The sequence below is a fragment of the Orcinus orca genome, chromosome 4, assembly GCF_937001465.1.
Source record: "Orcinus orca chromosome 4, mOrcOrc1.1, whole genome shotgun sequence".
NCBI lineage: Eukaryota > Metazoa > Chordata > Mammalia > Artiodactyla > Delphinidae > Orcinus > Orcinus orca.
In genome coordinates this window covers 33,137,656-33,159,731 of record NC_064562.1, presented here as the reverse complement: position 1 = coordinate 33,159,731, position 22,076 = coordinate 33,137,656, and the positions used below count along the sequence as shown (strand labels likewise).

The following is a 22,076-nucleotide window of genomic DNA, read 5'->3' as shown; positions in this document are numbered from 1 at the left end:
TCACTCTGACTGCTTTGTGGAGAACAGAACTAGGAGGGCAAAGGTGGGAAGCTGGGAGACTGGGTAAGAGGTTATAGGAATAACCCAGGTGAGAGACAATAGTAGCTTAGACCAATGTAGTAATAGTCAGATTCTGGGTATATTTTGAATTTTAAGGTCTTAGAATTCACTGATGGATCAGAACTATCTGATGGTGAAAGTAAGAGAGTTGGGGATGACTCCAGAGCTTTGGGCCTGAACAAACTAATATAATAAGAGTTACATCTTACTGAAACAGGGAAGATTGTGGACATGCATATTTGAAGAGAAAGGTCATGGATATAGTTTCTATTACATACCCAAGAATACATGTTGGATAAGCAATTTTATAAACAGGTCTGGAGTTCAGGAAAGAAATCCAGGCTGGAGAGAGAAAAACTAGGGACTACATGGTCCAGACCTTTGCTGGAACCATCTAAGAGATGTGACTTAAAGTAATTGGACTGTCAAATATGTATGGTCGGTGAAAACAGTCTCATTTACTTTGTAGATTACAGCTTGTTACTAATCTTTGTCAGTTGTATACTTTTCAGTAAAATGTCACAAAGTAACATCTGCTGAATATATGTATAATTCAAATTGAAATATAATTTAAATTTTATTTAACTTATTAAATATTATCTTAAAACAGAATAAAAATATTGTTTAAAGTCTTAGAAGCATTTTGCTCTATGGGCATAATTTCCATCATGGACTTTGCCTTAAATATATAGAAGTTTCTGACACAGTTTCTAACATTTACCTAAGGTCTGAATTGTTTATCTTCTGTTCTGGCTTTTTTCGTTCTATACTCCAGCCCCTAAAATCCTGGAAAGGATATTTTTTCATCTGTTAGCAGTTATATACCATGTATTGATACTGTTTTTCTATTCCTTCCTTTTTTAAACACTGTAATAATATGTTAACTGAAAAAAAACAAAACATGAAACTTGTATAGTATATTAACCTTTAATTAGAAATATTCATAATAGTTGTAATTTATATAGAATAGTAATATATTAAATTATATAGAATATAAATTATAATTAGTAATATAAATAGTAATATGTTAAAAGATGTTTCACTATCTTTTTACCATAGAAGATCACATACCTTTATTTAACCATAAATATTTCCAAATATTTCCAAAAATATCTGTAAAGCTGGCGTTCATATATGCAAAGGAGATTTAAAAGTTTACATTAAAATTATTCTATCAAGTGTCTTAATTAAAGCTGCATTTTAATCAAGTCAGCATAGTTATCCATCACCCAAAATGGGCATGTTTTTATACTAGTGTCCATGAATTCTTATAATGTAGATGGAGAGGAACAGCATATTATAAAAACCCACCTCAAATCCTGTGAGGAATATAAATCAGTAACTTAGAGTTTATAGTTTTGGTACTGTCAGGGATGAGTGGCGATTGATCAGCAAGAGTTTTGTCAAAGAGGTATTAAGTTTTGAACCAGGATTTTAAGCTATGTGAGGGAAATGGAGTGAAATAAACTTCAAATTAACTGCTTTTAATTGGTCATGTGTGTGCATATACATGTATATGAGTATTTTTAACTTCTATGTATAAATCCTCACCCTAACCAAAAAGGATACACAGTGAGTACTCAAGGAGAATGTTCTGGGTATATGTATGTGTCAAAGTAAAAAGAAAGGACACAGCTTATTAGAGCCTCTGTTTCCTCATATTTGATGGTAAAATGAGGATATTCTCCAGGGTTTTTATTGATGATTAAGTGAGATATACATATATAGTAGTACTGTGGAAATACTACTGAAATGTTTGCTAGTATTAGTGTAGTCTACACTTTATGATAGGAAAGAAGAGATGAGATTTCATTGTAGATTCTGATAAATATTTTAAGAAATACTTTAAAAAGTAGTGATATTCTGAATACGGCTTCCAGTATCCTCAGTATCTCAGTTTTCAACTATTATCTATTTCACATGTTACAAAATCCAGGTTCCTAGTTTGAGCAAGAAAGGGAATGTCAAAATCCAGATCTTTCTAGCTCCAAACCTCACCTATTGTTCTCTCTTCTCCCACTTCCAAAGTGGACATAATAATTCACAAAGGTACTATATCAGCTTGCTCAAGGATGTTTTTTCACCTAAGTGTTTCAAGGTTATTTAAATGTTTTACTTGATTTTTGTGAGGGGAGGTCCTAACATTTTAAATGATTCATGTGGCTTTTTAGTTTCTCCTTTTAAGAATCATGGCATTTCTGTGCAGGTGTTCCACACTGGGGAAACAACCCCCTTAGTATGGTTTAAAGGAGCTCATATTTTTGAGGTATAATTGTTTTTGTTTTTCCATAGCATATACTTTATTTCTTACCCTCTTTTAGCCTTTGTTCATATTCTAATTTTACTATTAAGTCAGCTACCATTTTCTGTTGTTTTCTTTCTTTTTTTTTTTTTTTTTTTTTTTTTGCGGTACACGGGCCTCTCACTGTTGGGGCCTCTCCCGTTGTGGAGCACAGGCTCCGGACGTGCAGGCTCAGCGGCCATGGCTCACGGGCCTAGCCGCTCCGCGGCATGTGGGATCTTCCCGGCCCGGGGCACGAACCTGTGTCCCCTGCATCGGCAGGCGGACTCTCAACCACTGCGCCACCAGGGAAGCCCTTGTTTGCTGTTTTTTATTTGAAATTATTTTCACATAGCAAATCAAAGCCCTTTTAATTTGTAGAAGACACTTGTCAGATGTGCAGTCTATCCAGTTATTAATTTTTCTCTAGTTGATGCTGCCAGTCTCAGATGAGTGCCTTACTAAAACCATCAAGTTTTATGGTGCCCACTAGAAAGAAAGGGAAGAAAGGAAAATCATCTGTCAAAATTCATTTACTTAGTGGCCCAAACCGATGTTTCTGAATAAAATTTTGGTTTCTCAACCAGTATCTTGGTGGTGGATGGACGAACATATAGCAATTATAATAATACAATGCAAAAATATTTTTCTGTCTATCAAGCCTAAAAAAAACTTTTACACAATAAAGGTAGCTAATAAACTTGATGAGACTAAATGATTGTCACTTCAGTGCCTTCTACTGTAAGCAGCCACTTTTTATGTTGTGTGTGGATGTGGATTTTCCTTTATGAGTTTATAATTTGAGACATTTATTAAAATAATAGATAAAAATTTATAATTCCTCTTTGATAGAGCTGGAGTGGACCAGAGAAATTGCTTGCTTTAGATGAACTTATTGATAGTTGTGAACCAACACAAGTAAAACATATGATGCAAGTGATAGAACCCCAGTTTCAGCGAGACTTCATTTCCTTGCTCCCTAAAGAGGTAAGGATTATCAATTATATTCTTCATTAGTGCTATTTGAAAATATAAATCAACAGCTACCATCTTTAGACATTGTCATTGCTAATTATGGTATTCAGTATTGTCAGTTTAACACTCTTAATTAGTATTACAGGGGGCTGTAAATGATAAGGTGCTGTGACTTAATATAATTCTCAGATTAAATTATACCTACAGACTAAGTGTCTTCTTTCCATCACTGGAATAAGTCATATGTGAGACTAAGCTATTGAGTTTCGTTAATTTGACTGTTTCTTTACCAAGATTTTTTCCTAGGTTATTTGAAGTCCAACCTTTAGTTGTCTTGGTATGTTCATTTATAGTAGTAGATTTTTTTAAATTCTGATTTTATTAAAACAGCAATATTTTTTTTCTTATTTTGTTTTTTGTTTATCCTAAGTCCCTTCAAGACTAATAGTTTCATGATTCTATTGGATAGTAGTTCTCAGTGACTTACATTATGTAATTATTTTGAAGTGTATGGAATTTCACATGTACGTCATCTTCTATAAATCATTCCCCTTTCTGCCGCATCACACACACACACACACAATCACAGATTTCCCATACCAGTTACATTCTTATAGTATTTCTTTTAGAATTATTTATGCCCATTTGTTTTAATATCTTTATATAAAATAAAACATCTTTGATTTTTTATCATAGATTGATTATGATCACATGTGCATTCTTGACTATGTAAATGAGGCATAGTTTAGATGTAGTTCTTTTATTGATGTTGTAGCCTTCATAGTTTCATTTTTGTCAGCAAACAGAAATAAGATAACATTAAATAATCAATGTTACCATGATTTATATTTTCACAAAAGTTTTATATATGCCACTAATCATACATAGATCAGCTAAGAAGACAATATAAAATACCATTTATGTTAATATAAATATAAATGCAAATGGTCCTGAAACTTCAAATTTGAAGAGAAAGGAAGTTGATTTTTTTTTTTTCAGATACCCATGCTAAATATCCTAAGGGCATTAAAGATAGTCCCAATACTAATTTCACAACGGATATTAATAAAATGGTTTCATCATAGTTAATGGATAAAATTAAGCATAACTACAGGAAAAAGCAAAGTGGAAAAAAATATCTTTTTCCTGAGATGTTGCTTCTTTGGAGTGATTTTTAAAATGACATTGTCCCAGAAAAAAAAATCTTTATTCTTGATGGCTCATTCTAAAACTGAACTCTTTGGATAGATTTCGCTTATGAAAGTGGCATAAGCGCTCTCTCTTTGCTTCCAGAAGGGTGGTAATAATAGGAAGCACTTTTATAAGTATTTGACTGAAACTGAATTTATTCTCCTTTGATATATTTTTCATAGTTTTCCTTGATATCCTTCATATTTTAGAAGGTAGTATTTTTGTTAAAATATAGACTTTTTCTCAGTCTAATTTATCCTCTTATGTCTAAAGATTGTGAGGTTTTTGTTTTGTTTCGTTTTTTCTTTATTTGGATTTCCACAGAAGCTTCATAACACAAAAAAAACATGATTTGAAATCAGAAGAATATTAAAGTATTCTTAAGAATCTAAAAATTAAGCACAAATTATCCATAACCAGGGCAGTAAAGATTTTCTTGAATTAAGTGTTCCTTTGAAGATTGCCTGAGGGGAAAGAAGCTTTGCTAGATAGAATGAGTGAGCCTGACTTAGCATGGCACCTGTCCCCCCATCTTTTTTAATTTGTTTTTTATTGAAGTGTAGTATTGTATATAAGTATAGTATTGTATATTGAATTACAGTGTTGAGTTAATTACTACTATACAGCAAAGTGACTCAGTTATACATACATATACATTCTTTTTCATATGCTTTTCCATTATGGTTTATCAAAGGATATTGAATCTAGTTTTAACTGCTAGAAAAAACGTTTTCTTTTTTGAAAAATGCTTTATTTTATATGTAGAGAAATAATGGTATAGATCTAAGTCCTGAAGGAAACTAACATCTTATTGGAGACTAAGTACTATCATTATTTAAAACAGTATTACCTTCATGTCAGGAAATGGACTTATAGTAATTTTCTTATAATTCCTTTCAACAGATCGCAAAGCTCTTTACCAACATTTACTTACTAATCTCAAAAACCTTGACAGAAATCTCACTAGTCTCACATGGGAGACTTGTGATAAAGAGCACTATCTTTATTTTGTAAGTAAATGCCAAGAAAAGCATAGTGATACAGTAGATGATCTAGAACAAAGCCTAAATTCTTAACATAGGATTGGCCAACATTTTCTTTATTCTTTTCTTTTCTTTTTCTTTCACTATTTCAATCCACTGAAATATAGCAATTCTGGGAAAGTATTAGCTACTTTTTAAATATAATATGGTGGTCTTTTATATTGGGTTGGCCAAAACGTTTGTTCAGTTTTAAGTAAAAATAAAAGACACGTTTTTTCATTTTCACCAAGAATTTTACTGAACAATGTATTCACTAACCGAATGAACTTTTTGGCCAACCCAATATAAGTTATAGTGAAAAACAAAAAACAGCAACTCTCATTGAAATGACAAGTTTGGCCAAAGAAAAGATAATTATCTGAAATGAATTTTCAATATAAGAGATTTTCTTGTGTGGAAGTAGTCCTTAGGAAGAATTACTAATCTAGAGTTTACCTTTAATACAATTTAATAGAAAACTGCATTAGCTAGACCATTCAATTTGGCTCCAAGAAACCTGTAACCCCCTCTGTGGTATTGTAGAGATGTAGTTTGGGACAATGCCCACTCTCTGTCCGCTATAAGGAACCCTACATGACAAAACCTTGTTTCCTTTGAGGAACTGGTATAACTAATTGCTGTTTTCTTTTTGCTTGGCAGCCTAATTAAAAAACCATGTAAAATACTGTTGCCAGTATATTTGTGTTCTACTTTTCCTCTAGTTTAAACCTTTTCTATTTATATTTTTCCTGGTTCTGATTTTCTTATTCATATTTTTCTATGTATGTTTTCTCTTTTTTAAAAAATTTTATTATTTGGCTGCATCAGGTCTTAGTTGCGGCATGAGGGATCTTCATCGCAGCATGCGGGCTTCTTTAGTTGTGGCACATGGGCTTCTCTCTAGTCGTGATGTGCGGGCTCCAGAGTGCACAGGCTCAGTAGTTGCGGCTTGCAGGCTCTCTAGTGGCGTACGGGCTCAGTAGCTGCTGAGCGTGGGCTTAGTTGCCCCACGGCATGTGGGATTTTAGTTCCCCAACCAGGGATTGAAACCTTGTCCTCTGCATTGGAAGGCAGATTCTCAACCACTGGACCATGAGAGAAGTCCCATGCTATGTGTATTTTCTATAATACAGGGATGTTTTGATGGCATGGACAAACATTTAATAAGTTGAAGTTTATGGTTGAGTTAGGGACTGTGCTGTTCTAAAGGAACGGGCACCAGTTACCTATGGAGTTAGCACTTCAAATTTCTTTAGCACCTGAGTGTTTCTTTACATTTCTTTTTAATGCATGCAGACACTGGACTAGATGATCTCTTAATCACCAGTAATGACAGAAATTTTACCTGTTGATTTAAGGATAAATCTAACCTGCTCTGGATTTGTTTCTTAGCATTTAGGATCCATTGAATGTTTCTATAACTTACCTGATTTCTGCTTCAGCTGGATAGCTAAAATAAGAGTAGGCTTTTTCATATGACCATTCTCAATATCTTGGGCATTAACTAGCATCTCTTTTCCACAAATATAACTTTGTGCCTGATAATTTCAATGTTAAATATCAGTTTCACATAGAAGATTAATAGTATGCTGTTAGACTGACACTAAGCAAACTTGTCTAGGCTTTAATTGATTGAGAATTTCAAAATTAATTGGTTTATGGGGTATCCATTTAAAAATATATTGTTGAGTTATGTATGTATGTGTATATTTGTATATGGGAACACACACGCATATATAGATTGTTTAATATAGTTATGCCTTTTCATTTTAAATGACTCCGTTTCTGTATATAATACTGAATGGTCTTCTCTGATAGACCAAAAATAATTATTCCACAAAAAGTTTTTCACTGTCATTTGTCAGTAGTAGTATTACGTTGAATACTGACTGGTTGAAGTACTTTCTATATAGAATATACTCAATAAATATGTGATTAATGATGAACTCTGTATATATATTGATACAAAGTCATTGGGAAAACATAATTTATTTCATGTAATTCCTGTTTAGCATCAAAAAATAATTCAGATTGTGCTTTTTTACTCCCTGTATGACCCTAGGTCCTTTAAATGATAGTTTGTTTTAATCTTTGTAACTTAGTTTATGTGAAAAGTAAACTTTACTACTCTGTTTAGATCATTCTGTCCTAATATCATAGTTTAAATTTTTATGTGATTTGTAAGGCTAATTGAACGAGCATAGTCGGAAGCTGTTGTTCTCCTTTTTCTTCTATTTCCTTTTCTTTTATTTATTTGAATTGACTTTACACACTGGAAGAAAAATTGATGGTTTGCAAGTATTGGAAACAAAATTTTTAAATCAGTGATATATCAAAGACTTAGCTCAAATATACAACTCTATCTGGCCCATCCAGAAAATCTCCATAAGCAATATAAAGGAATTAGAACCCAATTACTTTTGTAGGTCTAGGAAGCAGTTTAATAATTGTTCCTTTTTGTCATTTACAGTAAAGGATTAAATGTTTGAAAAGTACATCACTGTGATATAAACAGTTTGATACGATAAAGAACTATTAATTATATCTAACTATCTGAAGGATTCTGAAATTATGCCACACAGAGTATATAGGAATCTCATTTCTTAAGTCAAATTATATTGTAGTGAGGACAGAAAAAGACAAAATTTAAACAACTAATAAAGTAAAAAATATATAAATAAATAGTAGAATTCTTGAGATGAGATTCACAGAGCAAAGGCAAGAGAAGAGGCAGAGAGGTTTAATAAGTATTCCTTGAAGAGGTGAGGAGCTAGTGGGGTGAAATTCATAAAAACCAATAGGGTGTTTTTAAATCTGGTATGTGTTTGTTAAAATTGAATATTAGAAGGTACTGCCTTTCATAATTTTAGAAATTAGAATGTAAAATTATATTACATTTATAAGTACTTTATACCATAGGGAATAATTAACTTATTTTTTATCGTTAAAAAGAGACACATGGTATACTATGCTTTTTCTTTTCATAGCTGGCACTTTATGTGCTTTCATTCCTGGAACCCAAAGACCTGCTACAAGCGGCTCAGACGTGTCGCTACTGGAGAATTTTGGCTGAAGACAACCTTCTCTGGAGAGAGAAATGTAAAGAAGAGGGTAAGGTTCAAAATCACAGAGAGAAAATATTTGTAGTTCGAAAAAGCAAAGTGATTCTGAAAAATAATAATAAGTTTTATGTGCACATAGAATAAAGTGGTGGATAAATAAAAAAAGAGAACTTTGGCAGCCTATCAAAGAATCAAGACTGTGTCTTCATTTACATTCACCTACTTATATAAAATCCACAGGTTATTCCACACGTTCAGATGTGCCAAATCTTGCCACTAACCCCTTTAGTGAGCACTGTAACTAATAGTGAATATATCTCATTTGCTTCCCAGTCTCCAGTAGAATTAATAAACAATGAGAAAGTCAAGATGAGGACAACTTAAAGAGAACCCCCAAATTAAATTAGCAATTAAATACTCAAATATTTGTAGTCTATTCATTTCTTCCACAAATATTTCTTGAGCACCTCTTATGTGCTAGATATTCTTAAATCCTGGGGATGTAGTAGTAAAGTCCCATTTTCTTCCTACCATGGAGCCTGTGTTCTGAGACCTGTTTAAAAAAAAAATCCCCTTTCCTAGTAATGGAGTAGGTATCATACATATTAAGAAAGGACATTTTTTCTTTCCAGCAGGCATCTAGAAAAATATTACTTTTGAAAAAAATATTATTTGCCTTCAACAAGCAAAATTTTTAAGAAAGAATCATAGAGTGTAAGACAGATGCGCTATGGGTTCTCTTTAGTAAAGCTGAGAGGTAAAGAAAGATCCAGGATACTTGGTTTCTAATCCTGCCTCTGCCCTGCCTGTGGCTTGGACTACTCAGTGAAACCTTCTCTTCTCAGATATATATAAAGTGGGATTAATTATCCCTGCCTTACCTTCTCATAGAATCATTATTTTAATGACTTTTTTAAATTGTGATAATTTATACGTAAAATAGAATTTATCACTTTCACCATTTTTAAGTGTATAGTTCAGCGGCATCAAGTATGCTGACTTTGCTGTGGAACCATCACCACCATCCATCTCCAGAACTTTATCATCTTCCCCAGCTGCAACTCCATACCCATTTAACAGTAACTCCCTATTCCTCTTCCCTGCAGCACTGGCAACCACCATTTTGTTTTCTGTCTCTATAAATTTGACGACTCTAGGGACCTCATATAAGTGGAATCATACGGTATTTGTCTTTTTGTGACTGTCTTATTTCACTTAGCATAATGTCTTCAAGGTTCATCCAAATGTATCAGAATTCCCTCCTTTTTTAAGACTAAACATTCCATTGTATGTATATACCACAATTTTTCTCCATTTATCCGTCAGTGGACACTTGGGTTGCTTCCACCTCTTGGCTGTTATAAATAATGCTGCTACGAACATGGATGTACAAATACCTGTTCAAGTCCCTGCTTTCAGTTCTTTTGGGTGTATGTTCAGAAGTGGAATTGCTGGATCATATGGTAATTTTATGGTTAATTTATTTTGAGTAACCACCATACTGTTTTCCATAGCAGCAACATTATTTTATAGTCCCACAAGCATTGCACAAGGGTTCCAATTTCTCCACATCCTCACCAACATTTCATAGAATTATTCTGAGAGAAATGAAATAGTCAGTAGACAACATGCCATACAGATTGCAAATTTACATTAGTGTCTCATAATAACAGTGTTAGAAATTAGTGTTCTGCATTTCAGTGGTTTTCAGCATAGGAGAAAATGAGATGCATTATAAAATGTGTAATTTGTATTATTGGTGAAGGCAGTTATACTCTAAATTTTCTAAACCTTAGGTATTGATGAACCATTGCACATCAAGAGAAGAAAAGTAATAAAACCAGGTTTCATACACAGTCCATGGAAGAGTGCATACATCAGGCAGCACAGAATTGATACTAACTGGAGGCGAGGAGAACTCAAATCCCCTAAGGTAACTGAACTCTTGCATGATGTAACAGAAACCATTAATCAGTGTTAGTACGTAGTGTACTCTTTCGTATCTGACAAGTAGTATAACTTGACAACCTATGTCCTGTAGAAAGAAAACAATATATTTTAAAATAACTGAAAATGTAACTGACAGTATTCCTCTGTGCTAATATCTCTAGTCTGACAACTAACTGTACTTGAATAAAAGACGAATTGACTTACGTGTTGTTCTGTCTATTGCATGTAAATGAAAATTTCTGAATATCCTGTTGAATTTTGTGTCATATACGTACTACCTAAGAATTTGCTCCCTCTCTGACCAAACATGATTTTTTGAGGAGTACCCATGTTTGGGGGGTTTTTTGATGGCTTTTGTGTGTTTTAATTTTATAAATTTAAGCATAATTCTGATTTTCTGCCTTATAACATTTCAATTATATAAAGAATGGCAAAAACACTTGAAATCCTTAGCTATATTTTTTTCAACTGGAAAAAAAGCAATTTGGGGAGACATTTTGTATTAAAACGTATACATTATGACAGGCTTTTTTGTTTAAGTTGAAAAAGTTGATGATTATTGTCTTTCTACTTAGTAGGTACTTTTGTGTGTCAAAATTGCACAACTTAAGTGCATATTCTTTTGGTTTGAGCAGATAAAATAGATGATTATAAAATACGTTTGTGTTTGAACCATATTTATGAGGTCTTGACTGAGTAAAATTTTAATAGTTGATGTCTCAAGTATAAATAATAGAATATGGAAACAATAAAATGTTTAATATTTAATTCATCTGCCAGGAAGGATGCTTCATATTTTATACAAATTTTTACTCTGGAAATAGACTATGGATTACTGTTGCTATTTATGGCCTCATTTTTCTTTTCACTAGTATTTTAAAAAACATAATGTAGTAACATTCTTCTGATCTGTACATCTATGTTGTAGGTGCTGAAAGGACATGATGATCACGTGATCACATGCTTACAGTTTTGTGGTAACCGAATAGTTAGCGGTTCTGATGACAACACTTTAAAAGTTTGGTCAGCAGTCACAGGCAAAGTAAGTGTACTTCTCTCTACACTTCGTAAAGTCACCATTTGGTACATACCTTTACAAGGATCAACCAGTGAAAGGAAAACAAGGATTCATTTTTGCGTCTAGCTTATTTTGATAGCAAATATCAGAGCTTCTAATTCAGCTTTTTTCTTGGCATGAAAATGATGTTTCTCATGATAGGGATGTCATTAGTTTCTTCTTCATTTAAATAGTTTGTCTATCTTTGTGACTTAGCTATTTTAAGATTTTACAGATGTGCTTTTTTTTCTTTCTTTTTTGGGGGTTAGTTTTTCCCACTTTTATTAACCATAAAAGTTATATCTCCTTCCTTTTTAATCTTTTTCAAAACTATGACTGAGGGATATATTTTTTTCCTTGTAAACTTTGTTGATAACCTACCTGGAGTTTAAAAGTTAAATAAATCATGTTAATTTTGATTTATCTCAAACCCTGTAAGATAGAAGTTAAGCAGGCTAGTTAGTTATGTAAATAGGAGTTTGAAGGAAACAAAGCAGTCCAAGCAGTCAGTTTCACTTCATACAATACTATACTTTAATGGTTCTCTACTGAATACTTATTTTTATCTGTCCAATGGAAAATATTTTCTTGAATTAGGTAATTGACCACCTAAAAAAGAATAGAAGAAAGTGTGTGGGGAGGGGGAAATCTGTCTTTTAAAATGTCTTATAACATGTTGATTCTTGGGCAAGAATCTTCTAAATATTCCAAGTCAGATGTAAAAGTTTTTTTAAAACTGCTTCGTATTTCCGTAGTGTAATATTAGTTTTGGATTTATTTCAGGGTTTTAGTGTCTGTCTTTACTTGTCTAGAAGTACCTTGCCGTAGAAGTACCCTAACTACTGCCTTGGGGCAGATTCAGATGAAATGTGGAATGTAGCCACACCCAACTCTGTTGGCATTCTTTCACTGAATCCATTCCCGTGGAAGAAACCAAGTTGCAATTTTAGTATTATTTTATCAAAGAGGCCAGGCCAGAGTTGTCATACTTTAGTGAGAAAGGTTTACTGTCTGCATACTTGTTCCCCGACTGTGTGTGTGTGTGTAATATGCAGTGCTGCTGAATAAACAAAGAAATACACAGTGATGGGATCATGTTATATTGATGTGAAAAATTATTTTCTAATATGCCAAACATTCCAACTGAGTAAATAACTTTACTTCAGATTTTAATGAACTGCTAAAATCTTATTTACATTGTTTTTCTTTCTACCCAAAAGTAATCATCTTAAGTGTTTTTGCAGTGTCTGAGGACATTAGTGGGACACACAGGTGGAGTATGGTCATCACAGATGAGAGACAATATCATTATTAGTGGATCTACAGATCGGACTCTCAAAGTGTGGAATGCGGAGACGGGAGAATGTATACACACCTTATATGGGCATACTTCCACTGTACGTTGTATGCATCTCCATGAAAAAAGGTAGGGGAAACCCTGTAGGGGTTGGGAATTCTTTCTCTGTTACTTGTGAACTTGGGGCCTTTTGTATAGAGTTCAGTTGTACAGTACTTACTATGTCTAACAGAGAGATAGTGATAATATGCTCCTAAACTAGACTCATCATTCAACTTCAGATATTTCTCTGCTAGGAAAGCAGTAGTGTATTGCCTTAAGATTGGGCAGTAGGGTATTGCCTTTAAATTTCCGTCCTCATTTAATGTGTTGTTGGCTTCCACCTTGAAACTCTGTTCTCTGATCTTGACTAACACCTTACTTGATTGTTCTAAATCTTTGATGACTCATCATCTTCAAAAAAAAATGGGGAGGGGCATATATATCCAGTAGTGGGACAAATTCAGTAATTCAGGCTTCAAGTCTCTGAGTCTTTTTAATTACCCACCACCCTTCCCCCACTCCATCATATCCCCTGTGTCTGGGCAAAAGCTGAGGCCTGTGGGTTTTAACTTATTCTCTCATTACCTATCACCTGAACTACTGACAGAGCTTTCAAACTTGGTCACCTTTTACACAGCTGCAGAGAACCTCCTCTAATTACGGTAGTACCACTGCCCTTTGGGAGCCTACTGTTACCTACCGAATTAAGGAAGAAACCCTCAATCCAGTTTTCAAAATAGTTTAAGCCAAACCAGACTGCTTGACTTTTTCTTCTCAGCATCTTTGCTGTTGCTTTTATCTCCTCCTACAGAGCCCTCCTATTAAAGTCCTTTCTATCTTCCATTGGCGTGTCTTCACAGTACCCCTGTTAAACAGATGTGATTTCTACCTCCTTTGTCAGAAAAGGTCTCTCTGAAGGGTCCTTACAGTGAATCCACTCCAGTTTTTACCGTTCATTCATTCTGTCCATAGCATCTTCTTTATCAAGAACCATTACATTTAGCAGATTTCACTTTAGATTTGTAATATGTGCAGAAAAGTACCTTCTCACTTGTAATTTGAATCTACTTTGAACAGTATGCTGTACTATTAAAATTGGGGGGGATTGGTATCAAGAGACCTTGCATTTCAGTTTCCATTATATTCTGACTTAAATCTCTCAATGCTTCCATTATCTACTGTCCCAAAGGTGGAAACTCTGGCCTTTCTTAATCTCTTAGGAATGACATTAAAGACATCTGAGTTTTCAGCTCTCCTTTGTAATCCAAAGGTGATTGCCATATTTGTATCACTCTGGTCTTCGGAAGAGAATAATGTTGGGTCAGAGTTTCAAGGGGTTTCCATTGCCCCTACATGCGTATGTTCTAAAAATCTGTATGTCTTAATGCCCCGGTAGCCTACAGAATATTTTTAAATATAAGCATAAGCAGCCTTTGTTTGAGGACATGTTTAAAACTGGTTAATTTAACCAGAGTATATGGTGTAAAGCACATATGTTTAGCTGTTTAAATTCCAGATTCTGATTTGTTTTGTTGAAAAACCTTTATTGAATTTTTTCCCTAGTCACGAAGGGACTTTGTGCTCATAATTAAAATAGGGGGAAATAACAAAGAATAAAGAAGAAAATTTAAGTTTTTCAAAATACTACCATCCATTAGCATTTTACACATATTGCCCACACTAACATTTTATTTCTAAAATCAAGATCTTATTGTATGTGTTTAGAGCTGGCTGCTTCCGCTGCTGCTTCTTTATCTTCTTTGACTTGGTCTTCCTCTCCTTCCTCTTTGTCATTTCTAATTACAGTACAGTAGTCTTAAAACTGTTCCACAGGACCCCAAGGTGCTCCTGGGTCCCTCATAGGTGGAGGAATCAAACAGGCAGAATTCTAGGCTTTCCAACTTCCCATCCCAATCAGAGTAACTCAACTTTTGCATGTTTATATATCAAGGTTTTACATAGTATGTATTTATTTTGAAAACAGGTATTTCTGCTTAAGAAAAGGTAAAAAAGTTTTAATAACCACAGACTTTTTATGTATCATGTTTTCTCACAATATCAAAATTCTAATACATTCTTTTTTCTGTTTTCCCCCCTACAGAGTTGTTAGTGGTTCTCGAGATGCCACCCTTAGGGTTTGGGATATTGAGACAGGCCAGTGTTTACATGTTTTGATGGGTCATGTAGCAGCGGTCCGCTGTGTTCAATATGATGGCAGAAGGGTTGTGAGTGGAGCGTATGACTTTATGGTGAAGGTGTGGGACCCAGAGACAGAGACCTGTCTGCACACGTTGCAGGGGCACACCAACAGGGTCTACTCGTTACAGGTAAGAGACCTATCTCTCCTGCTCTTGAGATGCTATATTTTTGAGTCATAAGGTTGTCTTACTCATAATCACTGTCAGATTGCTGATCCAATACAGTCCAAAAAAAGATGAATCAAATTATTCTGCCGTTTACATATACTTTATTTTTTTTTTAAATAAACTTTATTTATTTATTGGCTGCACTGGGTCTTCATTGCTGTGCGCGTGCTTCCTCTAGTTGCAGCGAGCGGGGGCTACTCTTTCGTTGCGGTGCGCAGGCTTCTCCTGTTGCGGAGCATGGGCTCTAGGCGCAGGCTTCAGTAGTTGTGGCTCGCGGGCTCTAGAGTGCAGGCTCAGTAGTTGTGGCTTGCGGGCTCTAGAGTGCAGGCTCAGTACTTGTGGCACATGGGCTTAGTTGCTCCGTGGCATGTGGGATCTTCCCAGACCCGGGCTCGAACCCGTGTCCCCTGCACTGGCAGGTGGATTCATAACCACTGTGCCACCAGGGAAGTCCCTACATGTACTTTAAAATTGGCATGAAGAAAGCATAAATTTTGAAATTATTTAAATGATTTCTTTCAGTTTTTCTGTGATTGATTTCCCTCTAAAATACAAATATTTGTCTTGGAACCTGAGACTTCGGGGCCTTAAATTTTGCTGTGTTAATTAATGGGTAGATAGTCTCCTAGGAGAATAACCTGGATTTTAATAAACTCCTTAGAGGATTAATTTGGCCCAAAGCTGCCCCTTTGCCTTGATAGCTGGAAGTTGATGGACCACGTAATTGTGATTCCGTCCCCATTCAAAGTGGAAGTGAACTTCGCACAAAGCTGCTCTGCCGTCACAGGGCTGCTGGTTTGTAGTCATGAAGAAGTAAATTTGACTTAAACTGATTTTTGGTTTGTTTTCATTTGAACCTGATATCCTAGAATAGATTGCCATATTTTGACATAAATAACTAGATTAATAGCAAGTTTAGAAAATAGATCTTGTTTCGTTTCGTGAAAGACAACATTTTCAATTCAAAACTACAGTTGACCCTTGAACAACTTAGGAGTCAGGGGCACCAACCACCCCCTCCCCACCCCCAACTCCAGTCGAAAATCCTTGAATAACTTTACAGTTGGCCCTCAGTATTTGCAGTTCCACATCCAAGAATCCAACCAACCTGGGATTGTGTAGTAGGTATTTAGCAAAAGAAATTCGAGTATAGGTGTGGACCCTCCCGGTTCAAACCCATGTTGTTCAAGGGTCAGCTGTATTTCTTATTACTTACATAGCTTGTTTACCAGTTACTGCCCGTTAGTAATCAGCAAATTAGTATGTAGTCCCAGGGCTCACAGTTCTGTCGTTGGGGTATTTGTATCTTAACTGATGGAATACTCTCCATGTCATGAAACATTGACATATAATAAAGATGTCTGTTAACTTAGGAAAGGTTATGAATTTGGAGGAGAGGGAATTGGCTGCAATTGTTTGTATGTTTTGTGATATGTTCGAACCTTAATGAATATAATAATCTTATTTAAATAAGCCATTAGATTGAAGAAAGAGGTGGTAACATTATTATAGATCTGGGAATTGGTAGATATTTGTTGACTTTGGGTATAGCTGGGAAGCTGGAGAAGAGATGCTGTATATAGTTTGCTTTTGTTCTCAAAATGCCACCACTTCTAATTCCAGATATAATTGTCTGTTGGCACATTTCCTAAATAGCATTAGGTTCTTGTAAATGAAATTTTTATTTTACATACAATTTTTAATGGAACTTACTTTGAAGTATCATGAAAGCTATCTCCAGCCCTTTTCTTGCCATAGGTGTTGATAAGCACACCCTTTATTCATAAACCACGTCAGCAGTTTTAGCTTCCTATTGGGAAGTAAAACTCAAATGGCAATCCATATTGAATCATTCATGATAGGTAGCTAGTAAGTGTGGCCAGATGATCTGAAAATAATATGTTCATTTTAGGTGGTTTTTTGAAAATTGTTTCTGCATCTAGTTTGAAGCCACTGGCCATAAAAAATTAGCATTTCTGGTAGAAGCTTCTGAGAACATGCCCTGTAGAGTTGCTTGATTGCATGCACTTTGTCTTGTACCCCATTTTGTTCCTGGCATTTTGTTCTCATGCTTTACTCGCGTCCCCTTTTAGGATTAAGGTCAATAAGTAATATCAAGAATGTGTATACTTCTAGTCTAATAAACTGTGTCTGTTGTAGTTTGATGGCATCCATGTGGTGAGTGGATCTCTTGATACATCAATCCGAGTTTGGGATGTGGAGACAGGGAATTGCATTCACACGTTAACAGGACACCAGTCATTAACAAGCGGCATGGAACTCAAAGACAACATTCTTGTCTCTGGGAATGCAGATTCTACAGTTAAAATCTGGGATATCAAAACAGGACAGTGTTTACAAACATTGCAAGGTAAATATTGGCTACCCACCTTTAGTTGCGTTCCTTAAAAATGAGATTGTTGGTCAGAAGAGAAATGTGGAGCTTTTGTGTCACAGAAAGAAGTAACCTCATACAAAATGAAAACTTATTTTGGATAAGTTTATGAGCCTTTCCACTCTGACTTGAGTAGGAGTGGAAGTAGGTTGGGAAGGATTCACAGTGCCCACTGAACTAGAGGAAGAAACATGTGAAAGCCGCTAATACTAAATGAGGCACAGCAGTGTTAACTTCTTATATCTTGATTAACTTCTTTTTATTAGTCATAGCCCTTAGAAAGTGTTGTTTTCATTGAGGCCATCTGGTGGGCTATACTGCAGCTTTTTTACTCATTGATTTTGTCTCTTCCGCAGAGTTTTGGAATAGTGTCCATTCAGCCTTTGCCTTTGACTGGTTAGTTCAGAGTGGTAGGGTAATAGATTGTCCATGAGCAGAATACGTGATGCTGGTACTATCTACATCACCACCGAGAGAAGTGCTCATTCATGCAACCAGGACACAAAATGTATGCCTGGTAGCTAACCACGCTTCCTGGAACACAGAACCCTCAGAGATTAACGTTTCAGTTACAAATAGCTACCAGATTTTCTTACATCCCTGCCGATCCTAAAATACTCAGAACACAGTTTCTAAATGTGCAGCGTTTTAAATATTTCATTTATTGTGTGTTCCAATATAGATTCCACAAATTACAGTATAACTGACCCTTAGTCATGATTTCTAACCAGTAACGAAATTCCTTTGGTTTTGCCTAGGTCCCAACAAGCATCAGAGTGCTGTGACCTGTTTACAGTTTAACAAGAACTTTGTAATTACCAGCTCAGATGATGGAACTGTAAAACTATGGGACTTGAAAACGGGTGAATTTATTCGCAACCTAGTCACATTGGAGAGTGGGGGGAGCGGGGGAGTCGTGTGGCGGATCAGAGCCTCAAACACAAAGCTGGTGTGTGCAGTAGGGAGTCGCAACGGGACGGAGGAAACCAAGCTGCTGGTGCTGGACTTTGATGTGGACATGAAGTGAGGAGCAGGAAAGGTGGCATCGTCCCAACGTGTAGACGACATACTCCCTGCCCTTCCCCCTGCAAAAGAAAAAAAGAGAAAAAAAGAAAAAAGAAAAGAAAAAGAAAAAAAATCCCTTGTTCTCAGTGGTGCAGGATGTTGGCTTGGGGCAACAGAGCGAAAAGACCTACAGACTCAGAAGGAAAAGAGGAAGCGATGACAAACCGCAACTGACAAGAGAGGCGCCTGCCGGCTCGTCCCGGAAAAAGCTTCACTTTGGACTGAGGGCAGCTTTGCAAAATGAGACTTTCGAAATCAAACCAGGTGCAATTATTTCTTTATTTTCTTCTCCAGTGGTCGCTGGGCAGTGTTACTGCAGAGATGTCGTTACAGATTCTGCTAGCCTGTTCTTTCACCACTGAGACCTAGAAAGAAGCTGCAGTAACATCCACACAGTACCGGTGGACTTTCTCACCAGAGAGCATCTGCAACAAAAAGTCATTTTTCTGGAGCGGAAAAGCTAAAAAGGAAAAAAATTACTGTGAATTGTTTTTGTACAGTTATCATGAAAAGCTTTTTTTTTTTTTTTTTTTTTTTTTTGCCAACCATTGCCAATGTCAATCAATCACAGTATTAGCCTCTGTTAATCTATTCCTGTCGCTTCCACATACACTCTGCAATGCCTGTGTTGCTCAAAGGTGGCAAGTTGTCCTGGGTTCTGTGAGTCCCGAGATGGATTTAATTCTTGATGCTGGTGCTAGAAGTAGGTCTTCAAATATGGGATTGTGTCCCACCCCTGTACTGTACTCCCAGTGGCCAAACTTATTTATGCTGCTAAATGAAAGAAAGAAAAAAAAAAGCAAATTATTTTTTTTTATTTTTTTTCTGCTGTGACGTTTTAGTCCCAGACTGAATTCCAAATTTGCTCTAGTTTGGTTACGGAAAAAAAAAAGACTTTTTGCCACTGAAACTTGAACCATCTGTGCCTCTAAGAGGCTGAGAATGGGCGAGTTTCAGAAAATAAAGAGTGAAGTTTGCCTGCAAGTAAAGAATTGAGAGTGTGTGCAAAGCTTATTTTCTTTTATCTGGGCAAAAATTAAAACACATTCCTTGGAACAGAGCTGTTGCCGCCTGTTCTGTGGAGAAACTTTTCTTTTTGAGGGCTGTGGTGAATGGATGAACATACATAATAAAACTGACAAAATATTTTAAAAATACATAAAACACAAAATTAAAATAAAGTTGCTGGTCAGTCTTAGTGTTTTACAGTATTTGGGAAAACAACTGTTACAGTTTTATTGCTCTGAGTAACTGACAAAGCAGAAACTATCCAGTTTTTGTAGTAAAGGCGTCACATGCAAACAAGCAAAATGAATGAAAAAGTCAAATGGTTTGCCTCATTCTCCAAGAGCCACAACTCAAGCTGAACTGTGAAAGTGGTTTAACACTGTATCCTAGGTGATCTTTTTTTCCTCCTCCTGTTTATTTTTTTTGTTTGTTTTATTTATAGTCTGATTTAAAACAATCAGATTCAAGTTGGTTAATTTTAGTTATGTAACAACCTGACATGATGGAGGAAAACAACCTTTAAAGGGATTGTGTCTATGGTTTGATTCACTTAGAAATTTTATTTTCTTATAACTTAAGTGCAATAAAATGTGTTTTTTCATGTTAGTATGCCTGTTTCTTCCACTGAGGTAATAACACTTCATTATCAGTATTTAGGGTTTGTCTCTGATATTTTAATCTTCGCATCCCCTGTAGTGCGGCATGGAAATTGATGCTTCCAGGCCTGTTGTCCACAGCCAAAGTAAGAACAGTGGGCTGCAAGATGCCAATTATATTTATTTAGACTGTGCAGGAGGATGTGGTGCTGTGCTCATCTCTATTACATTGGGGTATATATGTATGAAATCTGGTCCCTCAAAGAGCCACCAGACTTTTATGGTAGTTACAACTAGAATTCCTGTAGGAAGTTCATTTTTAAAACGTGACCACATGTCGACTACTTACCAGGAACTTTCTACGCGTTCGTTCTGAAGCTCCCACCATCCTGAGATGGAGACACCGTTCTCTCCACTTTAAAGATGAGGGCAGGACTGCGGCTCACACGGGTTAGGTGTTTGTCAGGAGTCAGGTACCTGGCCAAGCACCAGGATTCACACTCATGCCCTTTAAGGAGAAAGAAACCTAGAATTTTGACAGACTAAAGCAAGATTTGTGGCGGGGAGGATCATTTTTGTGGTAATTTCAGGCTCTTTTGTCTCTGTTTTATTGAATAAATCTAGCATTTTATAAAGTAAGGGAAAAAAATGAAGTTCAGTTACTCAAATTAGGTAACCTCTCAAGAAGCAGGTTTCTGCCATGTGTGTATCTCCAGGAATCTCAACTATCCAGGCCCAAGGTGAACATTGGAAAGTTAACAAATACTGATGCTACTTAGAGAATAAATTTCTCACAGTCACAAAGCATGTGTTCTTTACTCCTAAGGCAGCAATTCTTGGGCCTCGCTCTCCCACAACTGCTGAATGAGAACATCTGGGGGTGGGACCCAAGAATCTGCATTTAAACTAGCTCACCAGGTGGGGTATGGACACGACTTTAAGAACCACTGCCCTAGAGACCTTCCAGTACGTTTGGTTATTTGGTTTTTTAGTCCACAGCACATTACAGGCACAAGAACATCAGAAAGAAGTGACAGGTTAAGGGAAAAGACAGAAAGCCACATGGTTAAAGACAAAAGTCGTATTAGGCAATGAAGTGCGGGTGAGCGGCCCGGCCTGCTTTAGGGAGAACCGGGGCGAAGCCCAGAGCCATGACTGCTGTTCACACGGACAACCCGGTGATCAAGAAGAAGCTGTAATCCTACTTGGTAGTCTTGAAACTGCTTGATTTTTCATAACGTAAGTGTGGCTTGACTCTAATACAATTGAAGAACATCATCAATAAAAATAAATGTACAGAACAGAATAGAATGAGTTCACAGACAGATACGCCTGAATCCAAATCCCAGTTCTGTCTATTTACGGGACCTTCGTCAGATTACTTGACCTCATCTTCTAGGAGGCAGAGAATACCTACCTCCTAAGGTTATCGTAGGGATTAAACGCAATGTTTTAAAGCACATAGCACGCTGTTGGCACTTGTAGCTCAATTCAGTGGTAGCTGCTATTACAACTTTAAGAAAATAGACCCAGATAATTGTAACTTGCTATATTTGGGAGCAATTGAATGTATTTGTGACTCACTCAGGTATGAAATAAAAATAGTATTTCTATATAGCAATTTACATTTTTTAAGTAGAGTCACATAGATTTCTCATTTGAGTCTTACAGAAACCTTGTAAAAGACAGATATGGAGCACCTAGGAGTG

The 22,076-nt window shown here is 35.8% G+C and overlaps 1 protein-coding gene across 9 annotated transcripts in view; it reads left to right on the top strand.

Annotated features, from left to right (window-relative positions):
* Positions 1-20,377, top strand: part of FBXW7 (F-box and WD repeat domain containing 7) — a 207,823-nt gene extending 187,446 nt beyond the window's left edge. For all 9 annotated transcript variants that reach the window (XM_004263632.3, XM_049709076.1, XM_049709077.1 and 6 more), the window contains 8 exons: positions 3,194-3,328; positions 8,517-8,640; positions 10,388-10,524; positions 11,470-11,583; positions 12,843-13,024; positions 15,039-15,264; positions 17,464-17,674; positions 18,457-20,377. In XM_004263632.3, coding sequence (XP_004263680.1) covers positions 3,194-3,328; positions 8,517-8,640; positions 10,388-10,524; positions 11,470-11,583; positions 12,843-13,024; positions 15,039-15,264; positions 17,464-17,674; positions 18,457-18,725 — 1,398 coding nt within the window. In that variant the 3' untranslated portion in view covers positions 18,726-20,377. The remainder of the gene's footprint in view (positions 1-3,193; positions 3,329-8,516; positions 8,641-10,387; positions 10,525-11,469; positions 11,584-12,842; positions 13,025-15,038; positions 15,265-17,463; positions 17,675-18,456) is intronic.
* Positions 20,378-22,076: the final 1,699 nt, after the last annotated feature.